Raw genomic sequence first — 19,755 nt, forward strand, 5'->3', positions numbered from 1 at the left:
TTGGGCCACGTCCTAGGCCCGCCCCCTCCTCCGTCGCCGGCTTCAGGCCGGAGGCTGCCGAGGGGCCAGTCCGCCAGTTGGGGGTGGGAAACGGTCGACGCCGGCCCGGGATTGGGCCACGTCATGGGGCCCGGCGCGCGCCCCGGTGCGTTCCGGGACCTTTCCGGCCTCGGCGCTGGATGCCGGACTGCCGGTGTCGGGAGTGACTCGTGCCCGGTGCAAGTGAGCACCCGGACAGTCCCGCAGTCGGTCCCCTTACTCCGGTCACCAGGGGAGCCCCGGCCGAGGAGCAGGAATGACCGGCATCCCCTCCGCAGCCACGCGGAAGAGGCTCTCGCTTGCTGGTTGGTATTGAACTGCTTAGGCTTCGGATAGAAATCCAGAATGGCTACGCTTCAGGCTTGGTCCACCCCCACCTTCGTTTCACCTTAAAGACACCAAGACAGATCTTCGCTGGTGGGACAGAGATAACCGAACTTGGCCTGGACCCCTTACTCTAAGACCCATTTTTCTGAGACAGAATATTCCAAAATGGAAAGCGCTCCACGCAAAAGACACTTTTATCTATGAGGCTGGTGATCAACTGAGCATAAATGCATCACCTCATGTTTCCGTTCCTTTAAATCTTGTATATCTTCTTTTTTCCCGCTTCTGTCAGAATTAAAGTATCTCGGGCAGGTTTGGCTCTCCTCCCTCCCTTCTGTGTACTTCATAGCCTAATGGAAGTGTGCACAGCGCTTGGAGAGCTCACTTTTCTTTTTTCAACCTGCCCCACCCCCACCCCCACCCCCGTTTTATTGACCTGAGCGCACTTTTCTTAAATGTGGAAAATCGGTCTCCTGTATCCTCCCTCTTCCGAAATCGACTCCTAGCCTCCCTTCGCTGAAGGTTCCCTAGAAGGTCCTGGCTGTAACGGCCAGGACTTGTTTAAGGAACTCTTACCTGTTCCTTTCCCTACATTTTTCATGATGCCTAGGGAGGCAGGGTAGTCAGGTGTCTGTACTTGGAAGATAAACACATCTACTGGTAGTATCAGGGAGAGGTCTATTTTTCTTCCCTTTGTGGACTGTTCAGTCTTCATATGGAGACCTTGGTAGAAATAAGGAGAAATAAATCCCTCTGATACCATGCTCAGTCTCACTTTCTGGAATTATCTACTGTTAACAGTGTGGTGTGTAACCTTCCAGGCCTCCTCCTGGGCATTTACGGACATTTGTTGAAATCTGTAGCTTTTGCTTTCTTTTTAAATGATAAAATGTTGTATAATGAAGTTTGTTTGCAGCTTGCATTTTCTCCCCCTTTTTTTTGAAAGTAATAATGTATCACGGAGCGTTTTCCGGATCAGTGTGTAAAGATTCACCTCATTGTTTACTGCTGTAGAACATTCCATAGCACGGGGGTTGGCCAGCCACAGTGATGGATATCTAAGTTGTCATTTCAGTTCTATGAGACATGCTAAGTTGTCATTTCAGTTCCACAGAGAAAGATTTTGTTACCGTATGACTGACCCAACTTTTGGGTAGCAGTCTGGTAGGATAGATTCCATCCATTTCAAACAGATTATTCATTTCTAATATTTATTGGGCCTCTGTCAGTTATAAGCATTGCACTAGGTGTGGGATTCCACAGATGGGGATGACCATGTCCTTGCCTTTGGAAAAGTCAGTCTGTTGGGAAACATGTTTACGGTTTCAGTGCACTTATTTATTTATTTATTTATTTATTAGTTTATTTTTTGAGAGCGAGAGGGGAAGGGGCAGAGAGAGGGGGAGAGGATCTGAAGCGGGCTCTGAGTCAACAGCAGAGAGTCCAATGTGGGGCTCGAACTCATGAACCTCGAGATCATGCCCTGAGCTGAAGTTGGACGTCCAACCGACTGAGCCACCCAGGCGCCTCTCAGTGTACTTATTAAAAACCTATTGAATGTGTGCAAATTGGGACACTAAGAAGGTCAGTTTGATCTGCTCCTAAATGAGCTCCCATCCTCGGGTTATCCTTGGTGGGAGTACAGTTTTGCTGCAGCTACGGTTTTCGACCTGGGTATCTGTCCCCTTGGGAGGTGCGGCAGGTGCGAGTGCTCTGGAGAGTCACCTGGTTTGTTTTCTGACCAGAGAGGACCCTAGTGTTTCACAAGAACAAGTTGTAAAATGATGGGAAAATATTAAGGTAAAACACCTGATTTAGATTGATGAAGGCAGCTGAATTCACTAGTTCTCACTTAGAACAACATGTTAATAACATTTGAGGACTACATCGCTTCCCCCACCCTGAGCAGAAACCCTAAAGTTGCCATCTTGCAGGACATGTGCAACTGTCAGAAGATTAAAGTGAACACATTAGCAGGAGCATGTGCATACGTTATAAACCATGCATGTTACGTCATGTGCTGAGGGCAGTGTTAATCAGGACAAACATCCTGGTTCAGGAGAATTTTAAAAATTAGTTGTCGGGGCGCCTGGGTGGCTCAGTCGGTTAAGCGTCCGACTTCAGCTCAGGTCACGATCTCACGGTCCGTGAGTTCGAGCCCCGCGTCGGGCTCTGGGCTGATGGCTCAGAGCCTGGAGCCTGCTTCCGATTCTGTGTCTCCCTCTCTCTCTGCCCCTCCCCCGTTCATGCTCTGTCTCTCTCTGTCTCAAAAATAAATAAACGTTAAAATAAATAAATAAATAGTTGTCATTCAGCAACTTCCATCTTAGGTTTAGGTAATGTTTATATATATTCACTAAGAGACTGTAATAGCTTTATTCATAACGGCCCCAAATTGAATATTACCTAAATGCCTATCAATAGTTGGATGGGTAGGGGTGCCTTGATGGTTTAGTCGGTTAAGCATCCAACTCTTGATTTCAGCTCAGATCACGATCTCATGGTTCGTGAGATCAAGCTCCATGTTGAGCTATGCACTGACAGCTCAGAGCCTGCTTGGGATTCTCTCTCTCTCTCTCTCTCAAAATAAAAAAAATAGTTGGATCGGTAAATAAATTGTGGTGAATTCACACAATATAATTCTATACAGCAATGAAAACGGTCTATGATTACAGTCTGTGACTTAACTAAAGCCCACAAAGCTAATACTGAGTGAAAGAAGCCAGAAGCTAAAGGGTACATACTTTATGATTTCAGTTATATAAAGTTTAAAACCAGGCAAAACTAAGCTATGGTGATAGAGGTGGAGACGGTCCTTACCCTTGTGGGGTGCTCGTGTTTAGAAGAGGACACAACACGCTTCTTGGGGGTGCTTGCCGCGCTCTGGTTACCATGCTGGTTGCCATGGCTTTGTGAAAATTTAATGGGCCATGGTATGTATGCTTTTCTATATATGTTATACCTTAATACAATTTTTAGAAGTTATTTTAGAAAATTTTTAGAAGTTATTTTGTGTCACTCAAAAGACTAGAAGGTTTGATTTTGCTGGAACCCTGAGACAGGGGAAAACTTACTTTTAGCAGGAGAGGCTGTACCTAGATAAGTTTTTTGTTTTTGTTTTTATTTTCTATTTCTTCACCAATGGTTTTAGAATTACGAAAGAAATGTGATTGAAGAAAACTGAAGAACATAGGAAAAACAAATAGTAAAATAAAAATCACCCACAATTCCATTTTTTAAATGAAGCACTTAGCATTCTGATGTATATGCACACACTTGAAACTTTAACGGAGATAATATTTTGTGACTGTAATTCCGTTAATTTTCCTATGTCATTTTTCCTCTACAGAATTTTCAGTGGCTATTTTTATAGACTTGTATAAAGAACTACAATAATTTTATTTACCAACATTAGTATTTGACAATTATGTTGCTTCCTTTTTTCCCTTCTATTATAAAATTGCAGTAGACACTTTTATTGACAGATATTTATGCAAATCTGTCCCCTATAATCTACTTAGGATAAATTCCTAGAAGCGCCTATGCAGGCTTAAATTCCTCTTTAGGCATTTGATACATATTGCCGAGTTGCCCTCCAGAAAAGTTTACCATATGCACTACCAACAGCAGTGAATGACAGCCCCTGTATCTTTAATAATACTGTTAAGGTTACAGGGGTGCCTGGGTGGCTCAGTTGATTAAGCATCTGACTCTTGATTTCGACTCTGATCATGATCTCACTGTTCATGAATTTGAGCCCCACACTGAGGAATGCAGAGCCTGCTTGGGATTCTCTCTCTCTTTCAAAATAAATAAAACTAAAAAACATTGGAAAAAAATACTGATGCAGTTCTCCAGTCCTGGTATTATGAATTTGAATTGGATGGAGTGAGGAGTGGATGAGGAGACAAAGTACTGGGGACATTTCCCAGTTTGCATTGAGATGGGAATGATTATGTGTCCAGAGAAAGCAAGGCTTTTTGTGTTCTTGAATTCTGTGATTTCACGAACACCTAGAAAATCACTCAGATTTATGAACAAATTTATGGAATTGACTTCTAAAAACAAAAATTTAAATCAAGCACCCAGAGGTGCCTGGGTGGCTCAGTCGGTTGAGTGTCCGACTTCGGCTCAGGTCATGATGCCACAGCTTGTGGGTTCGAGCTGACAGCTCAGAGCCTGGAGCCTGCTTTGGATTCTGTGTTTACCTGCCCATCCCCTGCTCATGCTCTGTGTCTCTTTCTCTCTCTCAAAAATAAATAAATATTGTTTAAAATATAAATCAAGCACCCAGAATATGGGGCTTCAGAGTTGGACAGACCTGGATTTGCCTGTAAGCACTACTTCCTACCTGTGTGACTCTAGGCAAGTTGTTTAGCTTTCCTGAGCCTCAATTTCCACATCATTAAAAGCGACATGCTGGTACATGCCGCACAAGGTTGATGTACAAGGGGGTAAAGTGCTTAGTAGAGTGCTTGGAACATCCTAAGCACCAAGTACACGTTAGTTAACCACTTGTTTTTATTATTACTCTAGAGAAATACAACTTAAAAATGGGCACTACTGCAGTTGTTAAAAGCTTGGTTAAGTGCTTTGCCAAGTTCATGGGGAATTTCCCTTCCCTTTTTTTTTTTTTTTTTGGCCAGATTTTCACAATCAATAATGAGCTAATTGCTTCCCCCTGTTTCCCTGTAACTTTGGAACCTGTATGGGGAGACCTCTGAGTTTGTTGCTGAAGTGGAAACTTTAGCTGTCCTGTTGCTAAGGTGGAAACTTTTGATAGCCTTTTAGGGGTTAAGAGAAAAAAACCCAGACTTTTCAGTAGTCTAAAAAATGGTTTTCTACCCAGAGAGCCACATGAGGCAGGAAAAAAACAACAAAAAAAAACCTGATAGAAAATAAAAGCTTGAAGCCAAAACAAGAAAAGTTCCTGTTTTGCTCCAGTGAATACGACTGTTTTATACATCATGGGCAGCATTTTGCTAATGCAGAAAAGAGAGGCCATTGCTAGGCAATCCTTGATTCTGAATTGCGATCCCTTTAATTTCAAGCTAAAGGCTTGAATTGCTTCTTTAGTCCCTTCAGAACTCAAAGTTCTCCAAATGCAGTACTGTAACAATTAGTACATCATTTTCTGTGTAGTTTCTCTGCCTATCTTCCTCACTATACTGAAGTTCCTGGATTCAGACAAGTATAACAAAAAGACAAATCCTGGTGTATGTTCTGACAAGTACAGCCTAGCTTCACACTCCAGAAAAGCATCTAATTAAAGGTTAGGGAACTGAAGAACTTTGATGTGCTTGCCCAGAGAGTCACTTGAACCTCACAGAGACTCCCGTTTCTCACCGGAGATAATGATACTTCTGCAGATGGTTGCTAGGAAAGTCCATAAAAAGTGAAAGCACTCTGTTAGGTATAATTAATTGTATGAAATTCAGGGCTGGTTACTGGCAGTCATTTCTATGTCTGTCTCCCATGGTGGTGGTTGAGCTCCCTAAAGGGCAAGAACCACCTCTTGTTCATATTTATATTCTGGGCATTTAGTACAATTGCAGGAATAGTGAGTACTCGATACATGTTTGTCTAAAGGAGGAAGGGAAGGAAGGCAGTGAGTCTGAAGAAGTGCAGTGGGTCACCAATCCCTGCCTTTGTACGCTCATCAATAAACCAAATGGGCATAGGCCTTCCCAGGTTCAAATAGGAAGTAGGAAAACTCTGGACCTCTGCCGTTAGACAGTAGGGGGAGCACCTAAGTCAACAACAAAGATGCCACTCTGCTGTTCACGTCTCTATATTTCACATTGCTTGTTTTCTTTTCTTGAAAAGTGACTTGTGTACAACCTTGTGTTCATTTCAAGTGTACGTGGTGTTTATATACATTACAAAATGGTTACCACATAGATCCAGTAAACCATCTGTGGCCACACAAAGTTTGTGCAGTATTATCCACTGTATTCCCTATGTTGTACATTACATCCCTGTCTCTCTCTTTTTTTTTTTTGTAAATACCTCTTAATCCCCTTTATCTATTTCACCCATCCTTCACCCCTTGTCCTCACATCACTGTTTTTTTTTTTTAATGTAAACTCTGCATCCAACATGAGGCTTGAACTCATGACCCTGAGATCAAGAGTCACATGCTCCACCAACTGAGCCAGCTAGGTGCCGCCCCACATAACTTCTTTTAACATGTTACTCATAGTCTTAACGATTGACGTAACACACTTGCAAAAATTCCAATGAGTAGTACAAAATATACTCAGCAGGTGAAAGTGGGTCCAGGCTACTCCCCATTTATACTTCTGCACATGGGTTTAGATGTTGAAACTGTGAAAGAGGAAAGAAATCTGAGCTAGAAGTCAGGAAATCTATGTGCTATACAGTTTCTTCCCCTCACTTATCTCGTTAGCAAGTGGACACTACCTTTCCCGTCAACCAGATTGAGGAGAGGCGGGGGTAAGAGGAAAATCATCCACATTTATTCCTTCAACCAAACACGAAGCCTCTACCGGGCTCTGTTAGGACTGGTCATGGTAAACAAAACACAGCCCCCGCGTTCTGGGATCTCCAGCTGGTGGGAATAAAGATAACATTTTCTGGAAATAAAAAGCTGTGGGGGAGAGAGATGCAAAAACAAACTTCACAGATACCACATGGTCACTTTTTCATATGTCCGTATGTTCTCAAAATGACTGTCACTCCTGTACAGAGCTCCTTGTGACGCCAAACTATTCACCTATAGTTTTCCCCAGGAACACTTGCTTTAGCCAGAGATGTAAATGGTGGGTGGCCATGGAATATCTTAGACACTTGCCACTTGTTAAATAATGACTCAGCTCCCAGAGCTGCCACTTCCAGGCCTTTTCCCACGTTCGGCTTATGTCCCATACCCTCCCACTACGGAAAGGGAAAAAAAAGCCCACGTTCTTGAGAGTTCCTGCCCCACAAGTATTTCCTAGCTTCGTTAAGAAACAGATTTTACATGTCTAATTCATGCCACACTGACAGAGGGACACAAAAATGAACGTAAGACACTGATTGTGGTGCGCAATCCGTATCTCGTTGCAGACACAAACTTCTAACTTTATGTCTCCGCTCCTACAGCTGAAAAGCCAGTTTCATATACATTGGCTTATTCATGCCTCAAAACCGTCGTAGGAGGTCATAATCCGCTTGAGCACAGTGGGTTACAATTAAGGCGTGTGATAGTCCTCATCGTGATCCTTCAGTGCCCACGAATTTAATAAAGGAGGAAACTGATGCTCAAAGAGGTGAAGGGTCCAGCACTTCAGAAGCACTTTAGCCAGCGCAGGTACAGAGCCGGTAAACAGGCCAACTGCGGGGCGAGGGACCGGCGGGGAGTCCTACCTCACGCGGCCCCGCCCACTCTCCCCGCCGCGGGAAGCTGTCACCTGGCCGCCAGGGCGCATGTGCACTCAGGCCCCAGGAAGCTGTCGGCTCACGTGATCCTTCCGCCCCTCTCACATGACCTCTCTCCCAGAGGCGGGGACCTTCGGCCAAGATGGCGGCCTACCTGCAGTGGCGGCGTTTCGTTTTCTTCGACAAGGAGCTGGTGAAGGAGCCGCTGGGCAGCGATGGGGCTGCTCCCGCGGCTGCACCTGCCTCAGGACCCGCTGCTTCTAAGTTCCTTTGCCTTCCTCCTGGCATCACTGTCTGCGACTCAGGCCGAGGGAGCCTCGTCTTTGGAGATATCCTTCCTCTGGAGCTGTCTGTTCCCTCCCCGGATCCCTGAAGAGATCCAGCTGGGATGGAATCTGTCGGTCAGAGGGGTTCGTGTTACGTGACACTTTCCTTTAGGTGGGCGCCCAGTGGCTCCTTCTGTGGCCTGAGGGAAGAAAGGAGGAAGTCCATTCTGTAACTTGTTGCCAACTGAGCAGTCGTGGGCAAGGCGACCTCTTCGGGCTTCCATTTACTTCTCTGTGAAAGAGGTGTAAGATACCAGTTTGGCAAGGCTATTTTTTTTTATAACGTTTATTTATTTTTGGGACAGAGAGAGACAGAGCATGAACGGGGGAGGGGCAGAGAGAGAGGGAGACACAGAATCTGAAACAGGCTCCAGGCTCTGAGCCATCAGCACAGAGCCCGACGCGGGGCTCGAACTCACGGACCGTGAGATCATGACCTGAGGTGAAGTCGGCCGCCTAACCGATTGAGCCACCCAGGCGCCCCAAGGCTATTTTTAAGATCTATCTAAACAGCGTATGCAGGTTGGCTTTACAAGATGAATGTGTAAGGTGGCATGATCTCTCCTGCCCAAATTGTGGGCAAGGAGATACATGAGACTAGAAGTTTGCTGCTTTGTTCTTCATATTGTTGCTACTAAACTCTGGTCTCCGTTTTCACTGTTTTTAAGGTGGAGAACTTTTAGGAGATAATGTGTGGAGAAATTCTTGAAAATTTGAGAGAGATTAAATAATATATGTTAGTAGTTGTCTGGGATCTGGTCTAAATAGAAGTCTCTCTCCTTGGAAAGGAGGTTCCTTGACTATTCTACACATATGGAAGGCCAAATCTGGTTCTTGCCCCGCTCTCTACAGCTTACAGGCTTCCAAGCCTACAAACTACGGGTGACACACCTATATCAGCTGAAGCAGCACAATATTTTGGCATCTGTTGGTGAAGATGAAGAAGGCATCAACCCCCTGGTGAGTCCCAGAAAGGAAGTGGGAAAGACCCAGGCCCTGGGAATGGCTGTTGGAGGGTGAGTAGTATTCACATATCTGAGGTCTGTTCACAGGTAAAAATCTGGAACCTGGAAAAGAGAGATGGTGGCAATCCACTCTGCACTCGCATCTTCCCTGCCATCCCAGGAACAGAGCCGACTGTTGTGTCTTGTTTGACTGTCCATGAAAATCTCAACTTTATGGCCATTGGTAAGCGGAAGAGGGCAAAGCTAACACTCCGTGGTTTTTATAGATTTTCTTCAGAGTTGCTTCTGCAGCTTGTCTTCGTTGTTTTAATGAGACCACTTTATTCTGAACTAAGGCCTTTGAGATAGTAAAGTTTGGAGTGGGAAAGCATTTAGTTTTGTTCTTTGAAAAAGAGCCTGTGTGGACCGATTTTATGTTAACCATTGGAAGAGTTAGATATAAGGAGAAAGCTTGTTACTTCTTTTTTTAAGTTTATTTATTTATTTATTATTATTTTTTTTAACGTTTATTTATTTTTGGGACAGAGAGAGACAGAGCATGAACGGGGGAGGGGCAGAGAGAGAGGGAGACACAGAATTGGAAACAGGCTCCAGGCTCCGAGCCATCAGCCCAGAGCCTGACGCGGGGCTCGAACTCACGGACCGCGAGATGGTGACCTGGCTGAAGTCGGACGCTTAACCGACTGCGCCACCCAGGCGCCCCAAGTTTATTTATTTTGAGAGTGAGAACGAGTCAGGTAGAGGGGCAGAGAGAGAGAGAGAGAGAGGGAAAGAGAGAGAATCTCAAGCAGGTTCCATGCTGTCAACACAGCCCGACGCAGGGCTCAATCCCACAAACCATGAGGTTATGACTTGAGCTGAAATCAAGAGTCAAATGCTTAACTGACTGAACCACCCAAGCACCCTGAAAGCTTGTCACTTCTAACAAGTGCCTTAAATGGTCTTTTTCCCCTTCTGTGCTCCCTGATCTTTTCAGCCTCAATGAAGTGCTGTTTCCTGGTCCCCTACAGGTTTCACAGATGGCAGTGTTACATTGAACAAAGGAGACATCACACGGGACCGGCATAGCAAGACCCAGATTCTGCACAAGGGCAGCTATCCTGTTACTGGACTGGCGTTTCGCCAAGCGGGAAAGACCACTCATTTGTTTGTTGTGACAACTGAGAACGTTCAGGTATGATGGGGGCCTGCACTGTTAGGGGCAGGCAAGAAAGGGGCCTACGATAAGGAAATGACGAGGTAGGGTTCTTAAACTCTTTATCATGTAGCCTTGAGTCATTTGCCCAGCTTAATATTTTATTTTTTCACTTAAGAGGCAAGGAAGAGTCAGAGTTAGGAAAAGAACAATGGGCTTGTAGTGAAAGACCTGCTTTTTTCCCCCTAACTTGTTAAGTAACATTGGACACTGATGCTCTTAATTTCTAACAGTCTACTCTCAAGTATGGTCTTGGTAAAAGTTCAAAATTATTGCATTTCTTGTAGTGGCAGTTTTCCTGTAGTTAGTGACCATACACACAGAGAGAGAAAATGTGGGTGATGGTAATGGACAAAGCAAGGAGCCAGGGAAAGTGTTAGGGTGCTAAGAGTCAAAAAGAAAGAGAGCCAGTATGGAGATGGGAATACCTTTGGGAAGGCTTAGATGCCCCCTCCTGAAAGGGAGCCTGTTAACGCCTTTCTTCTTGCAGTCCTATATAGTTTCTGGAAAGGACTACCCTCGTGTGGAGTTGGACACCCATGGTTGTGGCCTGCGCTGCTCAGCTCTAAGCGACCCTTCTCAGGACCTGCAGTTCATAGTGGCTGGAGACGAATGTGTCTACTTATACCAGCCTGATGAACGTGGGCCCTGCTTTGCCTTCGAGGGCCATAAACTCATTGCTCACTGGTTTAGAGGCTACCTTGTCATTGTCTCCCGTGACCGGAAGGTTTCTCCCAAGTAAGGACTCCAGGGGGAAGGGAAAGGGAGAAGGCTGCACTTGTTCGCCAGAATTAGCATGATTTTAAAATCCTAATACCCCAATCCTGTCAGTCTGCTACTTTGGTTTTCTGTACATTGTCCTCACACTTAGATTCAGTTGTAACATTTTTACTGAAAAAATGTATTTTTGCTACAGGTATTTGCTAAGTGCCCTAGAACGCCCCAGGGAATTTTTGACCTGTTTTTGTTTTTTTTTTTACTCTTCAGTCAAAACACACTGGGTGGCGGAACAAGGAAATGAACAGTGGAGAAGCTATAAAGGGCTGGGGAATGCAGGACACAGTATTTTTATTCTGAGCCACCTGAAAAGGGGTGGCAGGCTCTTCCTCATGATGGAAATGATCCGTGTCAGTGTTTATCTTCAGTCAGCACTAAGCGCAGTATCTCACATATACCAGGGGCTAATTGTATGAATGGGTGTTTGGATGTTCTTAATTTTTTAAGCCACCCCTTATGTTAATGGTAGGATCCTGAAAGGTACGATCAGGTCTATGTGTTCTCTTCCTACAACTGCCCATGCAATGCTGCATTTATGGGATATGCTGCTAGAGGGGCCAGAGGGTGATTTGTTCTGGGCAGAGTAGGCAGCACCAAAGTTGTCATGGGAAGAGGAGCTGGTGCAAACAGCCGGTGCTTTTTCTTTCCCACACAGGTCAGAGTTTACCAGTAGGGACTCCCAGAGCTCCGACAAGCAGATCCTCAACATCTACGACCTGTGCAACAAGTTCATAGCCTATAGTGCCGTCTTTGAGGACGTAGTGGACGTTCTTGCTGAGTGGGGCTCCCTGTACGTGCTGACGCGGGATGGGCGGGTCCACGCGCTGCAGGAGAAGGACACACAGACCAAACTGGAGGCAAGGCCACCAGATTTCCAGAGCTGGCCACGGGCACCCAGATGCAGGTGTAGGAACAGGCTCCTCTTGGAGGCCAAGTCACCTTGGCCAGGGTGTTTCCTTCCCTTTGGGGCACAGCCTTACCTAGCTCCTTTAGGGCCGAATTACAAGGTAAATGGCCTGGGATGAGGTTTTAAGAGTAAAGTAATGGCTGAGAGCCTGAGTCCACTCTCAGGGTCCATTCGTCTGCAGAGAGCCTTGGAAAGTAAGGCCATGTTGGACTTCGGGGTATCTGAGAGGTCTTGCCCTGTCTAGGATCTAGGCAGATCAGAAATCCAGGACCGTCTGGCTTGTGTGTTGTAGCTGCTTTCTGGTAGGGTGTCTCCTGAGGACTGCTTCTAGTAATTTTCTAATCTCTCTTCCCTTGCAGATGCTGTTTAAGAAGAACCTATTTGAGATGGCCATTAACCTGGCCAAGAGCCAGCACCTAGATAGTGATGGGTTGGCCCAGATCTTCATGCAGTATGGGGACCATCTCTACAGCAAGGGCAACCACGATGGGGCTGTTCAACAGTATATCCGGTTAGTCTTGGGTGCTTTAGGATATAGCTCTGAATGCAGCCAGATAGACTAACACCTGGGCTTGGGTTAGGGGAATGGATTCCACCAAAAGGAGCCATCCTTTTTCCCTGCAGAAACTGTGATGGCCCGGGTGAGAGGTTGGTACAGTTCACTGTAAAGGGAACATTTAGGGTCAAATATTACATGACTAGGGTGCAGTGGAGCTGATGAGTATCTCTTGTTTTAAACTTTATTTTGTTTTTACCTGTGTATCTATATTTTTTAAGTAGGCTTCACACCCAATGTGAGGCTTGAACCCACAACCCCGAGATCAAGAGTTACATGCTCTACTGACAGAGCCAGCCAGGCACGCGTTCTTGTTTAGGCTGGCCTTTGTTACTATTCATTTTGGGGGCACCTGGCTGGCACAGTTGGTAGAGCACACGACTCTTGATTTCAGCATCATGAGTTCAAGTCCCACATTGGGCACAAAGCTTAGTTTAAAAAAAAAAAAATTCATTATGACCTGATTTGTTTGTTTGTTTCTTTTGAGAGACACAGCACAAGTGGGGGAGGGGCAGAGAGAGATGAGGACAGAGGATCTGAAGCGGGCTCTGCACTGGCAGCAGAGAGCCTGATGGGGGGCTCAAACTCATGAACCATGAGATCATGACCTGAGCCAAAGGCAGACACTTAACCGACTGAGCTACCCAGACGCCCCTTGATTTGATTCTTTAAAGGGAAAGGGTATTCATCTCTTGGCTTCTACAGTTTCTTCCCTTGAAGAAACCCTAATTCTTGAAATTTTCTGCCCTACTAAGAGGTGGTATGAACATGTCTGGCCCCTCTACCTTTCTAGAATTCCTATCTTCAGCCAAGTTTAAGAACCAGTGCTGTGTTAGCCTTGCATCTCATGTGGTCTACAGTCTAGTAGCATTGATATCATCCAGGTCTTGTTAGAAATACAGATTCGCAGGCCTCCCCCCAGACGTGCTGAGGATCTGCAAGTGATGCCTAGGCACATGAAAGAGAAGTACGCTGATCCAGATGCTGTTTGATGCACGTGTCTCTCTAGAACCATTGGAAAGTTGGAGCCATCCTATGTGATCCGCAAGTTTCTGGATGCCCAGCGCATCCACAACCTGACCGCCTACCTACAGACCCTGCACCGGCAGTCCCTGGCCAATGCTGACCACACTACCCTGCTGCTCAACTGCTATACCAAGCTCAAGGACAGTTCGAAGCTAGAGGAGTTCATCAAGGTGCAGGGTGGTGGTGGTGGTGGTGGTAGATTCCCCGAGGGCCCCACTGAGCGGGAGGTGGCTTTACCAGGGTTTGCCACTTTTTCAGCAGATGCAGGGAGAAGAAAGGGCTCACCTTATTTGGGGACCAGGACCCTCTGGTCTATAAATTGGGAAGAGGAATAGCCTTTCCTGCTAGTTCTCTCCTGTCTCCCTCTTGTTTTATGATGCTTGAACTTTTGAGGGTATGTAAGCTCAGCGAATTAACAGTGGTGGGCCCCTGGGTCCCCAGAGGTGTCCCTGTAATAGTAGGGTAAGAGGAAGACTTTAGCTCTTAAAAACTTACTGAGAAGTAGGAGGACCTAGTGTTTTAAAACCATGGACTTTCTTTAATTTTTTTTTTTTTTTTGTCTCCAACCCTCCCGGCCTCAACTTTATTGTTATCTTAAGAATCTGTCAGGGGGCACCTGGCTGGCTCAGTTGGTAGAACATGCAAATCTAGATCTCCAGGTCGTGAGTTCAAGCCCCACATTGGGCCTAGAGTTTGTGTTAAAAAAAAAAAAAAAAAGAATCTGGTCTCAGATGCAGGTTTCCTCTCCCTGCCCCAACCACAACCTTTCTGTGAATGATTTTGTCTGACGTCTCCCTGGCAGACCAAGAGTGAGAGCGAAGTCCACTTTGATGTGGAGACAGCCATCAAGGTCCTCCGGCAGGCTGGCTACTACTCCCATGCCCTCTACTTGGCTGAGAACCATGCACATCATGAGTGGTACTTAAAGATTCAGCTAGAGGACATTAAAGTAAGTGAGACTCTTGACCCAGACAGAGACCTGTTCTTTTTCCAGGACATCCCTGGAATGATGAAAGTACTTCCTGGTGGGAAGGCAGGAGCATGCGCTTACTCTGCCCTTACCTCTCCACAGAATTATCAGGAAGCCCTTCGGTACATCGGCAAGCTGCCTTTTGAGCAGGCAGAGAGCAACATGAAACGCTATGGCAAGATCCTCATGCACCACATACCAGAGCAGACGACCCAGTTGCTGAAGGGACTGTGTACCGACTATCAGCCTAGCCTCGAAGGCCGAGGTGACAGGGAGGCTCCAGGCTGCAGGGTGAGACGTCAAGGAGAATGGCTTTTGGACAACGGGGATCACTTCCGGGGCCTCATGGATACCACACCCACTCACTCGGCCTCCTCTCTCCTCCCTTGCCATCCTAGGCCAACTCAGAGGAGTTCATCCCCATCTTTGCCAACAACCCTCGAGAGTTGAAAGCTTTCCTAGAACACATGAGTGAAGTACAGCCTGACTCCCCGCAGGGCATCTATGACACACTCCTTGAGCTGCGGCTACAGAACTGGGCCCATGAGAAAGATCAACAGGTGAGGCCTGGCGAAAGCTGCAGCAGATGTTGGAGAAAAGACAGCCCTTCCATCTTTTGTGGTTGCCTTTTGCTGCATTCTTTAGACCAGTGACCCCTCACCCTTGGGGGCTAACTGGTTCCTCCGTGAAGAGGCGATCGAAGAGGCAGTTGACTTGCCTTGTCACAAGAGAGCTTTGTGATTTTTTTTCCCCCTTATGCCCAGCAACTCTACCCTCCTTCCCTAGGTCAAAGAGAAGCTTCATGCAGAGGCCATCTCCCTGCTGAAGAGCGGCCGCTTCTGCGACGTCTTTGACAAGGCCCTGGTCCTCTGCCAGATGCATGACTTCCAGGATGGGGTCCTTTACCTCTATGAGCAGGGGAAGCTGTAAGATTTGGGGCAACTTCAGGGAAGGGGGAGGATCCGGTTTTCCAGGGACAGCCACTGAGGTGCGCCTTGCCCCGGCCCCAGGTTCCAGCAGATCATGCACTACCACATGCAGCATGAGCAGTACCGGCAGGTGATTGCTGTGTGCGAGCGCCACGGGGAGCAGGAGCCGTCCCTGTGGGAGCAGGCCCTCAGCTACTTTGCCCGCAAGGAGGAGGACTGCAAGGAGTATGTGGCGGCCGTGCTCAAGCACATCGAGAGCAAGAACCTCATGCCACCGCTTCTAGGTACTTCAGAGGGCGGTAGGGAGGGGTGCAGGCTGCCCACAGCTCTGGGGCAGGGGCGCTTCCATTCTATCGAGAGGGTGCTGCTCGGTTCACTGTCTTGTTTCCTTCCGGGCCCAATCTCAGTGGTGCAGACTCTGGCCCACAACTCCACAGCCACCCTGTCTGTCATCCGGGACTACCTGGTCCAAAAACTACAGAAACAGAGCCAGCAGATTGCACAGGACGAGCTCCGGGTGCGACGGTACCGAGAGGAGACCACCCGCATCCGCCAGGAGATCCAGGAGCTCAAGGCGAGGTACTTGGCGACTAGATATGTGGAGGGGGGATAATCTTGTTCTTCACTGGGTGTCATTAAATACTTTTCATAGAGGATTGTATGAAAATATGTTCAAACTTTGCATTTCGGAAGATCTGTTTTCATGGAAGAATTCCAAAGAATGGTTTATTCCATAGATCGTTATTTATTAGGTTTTTGGAGGATGTTAACTTGCAGCAGGTGTTTTGCTTTTTATGAGTCTGTATTTTTTTCTAAAGACACATTTTTTTTTTTTTTTTTTTTAAGAGAGGGAAAGAGAGAGAGGGCGAGAGCAGGGGAGGGCTGTGAGATCATGACCTGAGCTAAAATCAGGAGTCAGATGGCAAGCACTGATCTTAACACAGACAAAAAAAAGCCCTGCCATGTGGAGCTTACAACATAGAGGTAGGCAGGCGCTGAATACATTCAATGAAATATTACGGTATGTTAGATGGTGATAAGGTCTAAGGAGAAAACTAGTTTAGGAAGGGGAGTGGGGTGCTGTGTGTGTGTGTGTGTGTGTGTGCTCGTTTATAAGGTGGCCAGGAAAGTCTTCACTGGAAGGATCACGTCTAAGTAAAGATCTGAAAGGTACAAGTTCCCCAGCTGTGGAACGAATGTCACAGGGATGAAAGGTACAGCACAGGGAACGTAGTCGGTGTGGTAATGGTGCTGTGTGGTGACAGATGGTAGGTACATTTGTGGTGAGCGTAGCGCAACACACAGACTTGTCAATCACCGTGTTGTACACCCCAAAATAATGTAACGTATGTCAATTATACTTCAATTAAAAACAACAACAACAAAAAAACGGCGCCTGGGTAGCTCACTCGGGTTAAGTGTCCGACCTCAGCTCAGGTCATGATCTCAAGGTTCGCGGGTTTGAGTCCCGTGTCAGGCTCGCTGTTGTCAGCTCGGAGCCTGCTTCGGATCCTCTGTCCCCTTCTCTCCCCGCCCCTCCCCCACTCGTGTGTGTGTGCTCCCTCTGTCTCAAAAATAAACAGACGTGAAAAATTTTTAAAAACCGTGAAAGACAATTTAGTGGTGGTTATGAAAACTGAACGGGTTAGTCGGACTTCCTGGAAGCACGCTGAGACTCTGCAGGCCTGGGCGGCATCCTCATTTCACTCCCTTTTGGTGGTTAAGAGCAAGACCTTGTAGTCCCTCGACAGGGACCCCTCATCGACTCCAGCCACCTTCTCTCTGCACCCGGCTCTTGGCTCTGCCCCCACTCTTTGCCACTCCTTTCTGGTCTCCCTTGCCTGCAGTCCGAAGATTTTCCAGAAGACCAAGTGTAGCATCTGTAACAGTGCCTTGGAGCTGCCCTCGGTCCACTTTCTCTGCGGCCACTCCTTCCACCAGCACTGCTTTGAGAGTTACTCGGAAAGTGATGCCGACTGCCCCACCTGCCTCCCTGAAAACCGGAAGGTCATGGATATGATCCGGGCCCAGGAACAGAAACGCGATCTCCATGATCAGTTCCAGCACCAGGTGGGCATGAGTGGGTAGATGACTGCCCCACTCACGGAGAATCACGGGAGCATTCGCTTCTTTTCTTTCCTCCTCCTCAGGACAGGACACCTGCAGTTCTGATTCTTCTCTCCTCTTTCCCTGCAGCTCAAGTGCTCCAACGATAGCTTCTCTGTGATTGCTGACTACTTCGGCCGAGGGGTTTTCAACAAATTGACTCTGCTGACCGACCCTCCCACGGCCAGGCTGACTGCAAGCCTGGAGGCTGGGCTGCAGCGGGACTTGCTCATGCACTCCAGGAGGGGCACTTAAACAGCTCAGGGGAAGGGGTGTGATAGTGGAGGCACAGTAGTGGGGGCATGGGGGACAGAGGCAGGGCTGTTGCACAGGAGTCAGGCAGACATAACCAGGACTCCACCCTGATCTGATGCCATAGCCCTCAGGACTAAAGAGGACTTTTTCTCCCTTCTTCGGCCAGCCCGCCATTCCTCCTGTTGACTTTTTGAGCAGTGTGGATCATTCCAGACCAGCGGGGGAGGGTACCTCAGCAACCTCTGAGTGTGGACAATAGCTGCTTTGTTCTCTATCCAAGGGCACCAGGCTGTGCTTGGGTCCTTGCTCCCAGAGTCTATAAATAAAAGAATATAATGGTTTGGGGGTTGAAGGTTTTGTTCTGGGGACTTCCTGGTGATTCTTAATTGTGCAAGATGTACTTTCCCTCTGCTCTTGTAGAACTCCAATTCCCTTCTTGCAGGGTTCTTTGAAGATTATGTTGACAAGACCTCATTCCAGTAATGGGTGGGGCTGGTGGCCTCCAGTAGACCAGTTTACTGAAGAAAGGCCTGGTACCTGAGCTCCAGGAGCAACCTGGACCAAGGCCCCCAGACTAGCACCTGCTCTGTAGTCTGGCTGGTCTCAGTGGCTCTCGTTTGCACAAAATACTCAAGCAGGAGGCAGATTCTGGTGGGAATCCTGGGGTTTGAGCCTGCCTTCATTATGCATAGGTTGGTGTCTTGCCGGATTTAGTACCAAGTGATAAACAAGATAGAAGAGCCTTGGTTGAAACGCTTTTTTTCCTACCTCTCGGAAGCTGCCCATTGAAGTTTGTGTGGCTACGTGTCTGCCTACAAATGTGTCGGAAGACTGCTCTTACGTGTTACTCAGCTGAAGAGTAACTCGGACATTGTGCTTTAGAGTTTAGGTAGTATGTGGAAAAGGGAGAGTACACTGTATTTGCAGTGGCTACGAATACAGACTTCGAGGCCGCTGACCTAAGTTTGAATCCTAGTTTGATTTAGGTTCTCTTAACCTCCTCTGAACCTGTTTCTTCGTCTGTACATTAGGAATGACAACATCGCGTATAGCTGTTGTGAAGGCCTGAGGCGCGAATGGGTGTCCAGTTCCTTGGTGGTAGTTAGCACGTGGGCACTCAGTGCATGGTTATTAATACAAGCACTTTCTCCAGCACTTTTCCCACTAATAATTATGTGCCATTTATAACGGCACTCCCACTTGGGTTGTCTTTTTTTTCACGTTTGTTTATTTTTTGAGAGAGACACAGTGTGAGCAGGGGGAGGGGCAGAGAGAGGGAGACACAGAATCCATAACAGGCTCCAGGCTCTGTGCTGTCAGCAGAGTCCAACATGAGACTCCAACCCACGAACTGGGAGATCATGACCTGAGCCAAGAGCTAAAGTGAGACACTTACCCGACTGAGCCACCCAGGCGCCCCCCTTCTTGGGGCATGACCTTTGATCTCTGAGCCAGTCTCCTCAGTTAAGAAACACGAGTGTTGCCTATTTCAGGGCTGTGGCAGAGCAAAGTTTTAATAGAACAAAGGAAGCACCGCATCAGTTTCACTAATTGTGCCACAGCCAAGGAGGTAAAGCTGTAGAATTCTGGGTGACCAACTTTCTGCAGCATCCTCTTATCTGGAGGTGTTGAATCCAGTGGAAGGGGCATGGAAGTTACCCAAGGACGCTTTACTTCAAACGCAGCATTTTAGAGTTAATACTTTTCCTCTCGGGCCCTGCTAACTTTGGCTTGGCCCTTTGGGTGGCGTCGGAGGGCTGCTCTGCGGGTAAATCTGGGGAGCATCTCTTAGTCATTGACCATCAGTACTCCCGGCTCAGAACGAGGTATATGTAAAAGTAATAATGAATGGTTAATAGGCCCGGGTCTCCAGCAAGGAAGACGGGCGCACAGGGTCCCCAGGGTCCCCACCAGCCGGGTAGAGTAGGAGCGGTAACAGAAGGGTAAGGTCAGGTCTGTCGCAATCCTTCTAATTCCCGCCCCGAGGGTGGTCCTCC

At 47.3% G+C, this 19,755-nt stretch overlaps 1 protein-coding gene across 5 annotated transcripts; it reads left to right on the forward strand.

Annotated features, from left to right (window-relative positions):
- The first annotated feature begins 167 nt into the window (after positions 1 to 167).
- Positions 168 to 18,099, forward strand: VPS11 (VPS11 core subunit of CORVET and HOPS complexes). Of its 5 annotated transcripts, none has more exons than XM_019811389.3 (17): positions 168 to 344; positions 7,868 to 8,075; positions 8,884 to 9,032; positions 9,125 to 9,260; positions 10,048 to 10,211; positions 10,723 to 10,970; positions 11,665 to 11,866; positions 12,276 to 12,427; positions 13,482 to 13,668; positions 14,301 to 14,447; positions 14,571 to 14,759; positions 14,867 to 15,028; positions 15,255 to 15,394; positions 15,479 to 15,681; positions 15,835 to 15,976; positions 17,245 to 17,467; positions 17,594 to 18,099. In XM_019811389.3, the coding sequence occupies exons 2-17, from the start codon at positions 7,889 to 7,891 to the stop codon at positions 17,756 to 17,758; spliced, it is 2,796 nt and encodes a 931-aa protein (XP_019666948.3). In that variant the 5' UTR covers positions 168 to 344; positions 7,868 to 7,888; the 3' UTR covers positions 17,759 to 18,099. The 5 variants fall into 5 exon arrangements, with proteins under 5 accessions (XP_019666948.3, XP_019666949.3, XP_019666950.3 ...); XM_019811390.3 differs by having other exon boundaries at positions 169 to 344; positions 7,868 to 8,156; positions 8,925 to 9,032; positions 15,805 to 15,976; XM_019811391.3 differs by having other exon boundaries at positions 169 to 344; positions 7,868 to 8,147; positions 8,925 to 9,032; positions 15,805 to 15,976.
- The last annotated feature ends 1,656 nt before the right edge of the window (positions 18,100 to 19,755 follow it).

The sequence above is a fragment of the Felis catus genome, chromosome D1 (genome assembly GCF_018350175.1).
Source record: "Felis catus isolate Fca126 chromosome D1, F.catus_Fca126_mat1.0, whole genome shotgun sequence".
In the NCBI taxonomy this organism is placed as follows: domain Eukaryota; kingdom Metazoa; phylum Chordata; class Mammalia; order Carnivora; family Felidae; genus Felis; species Felis catus.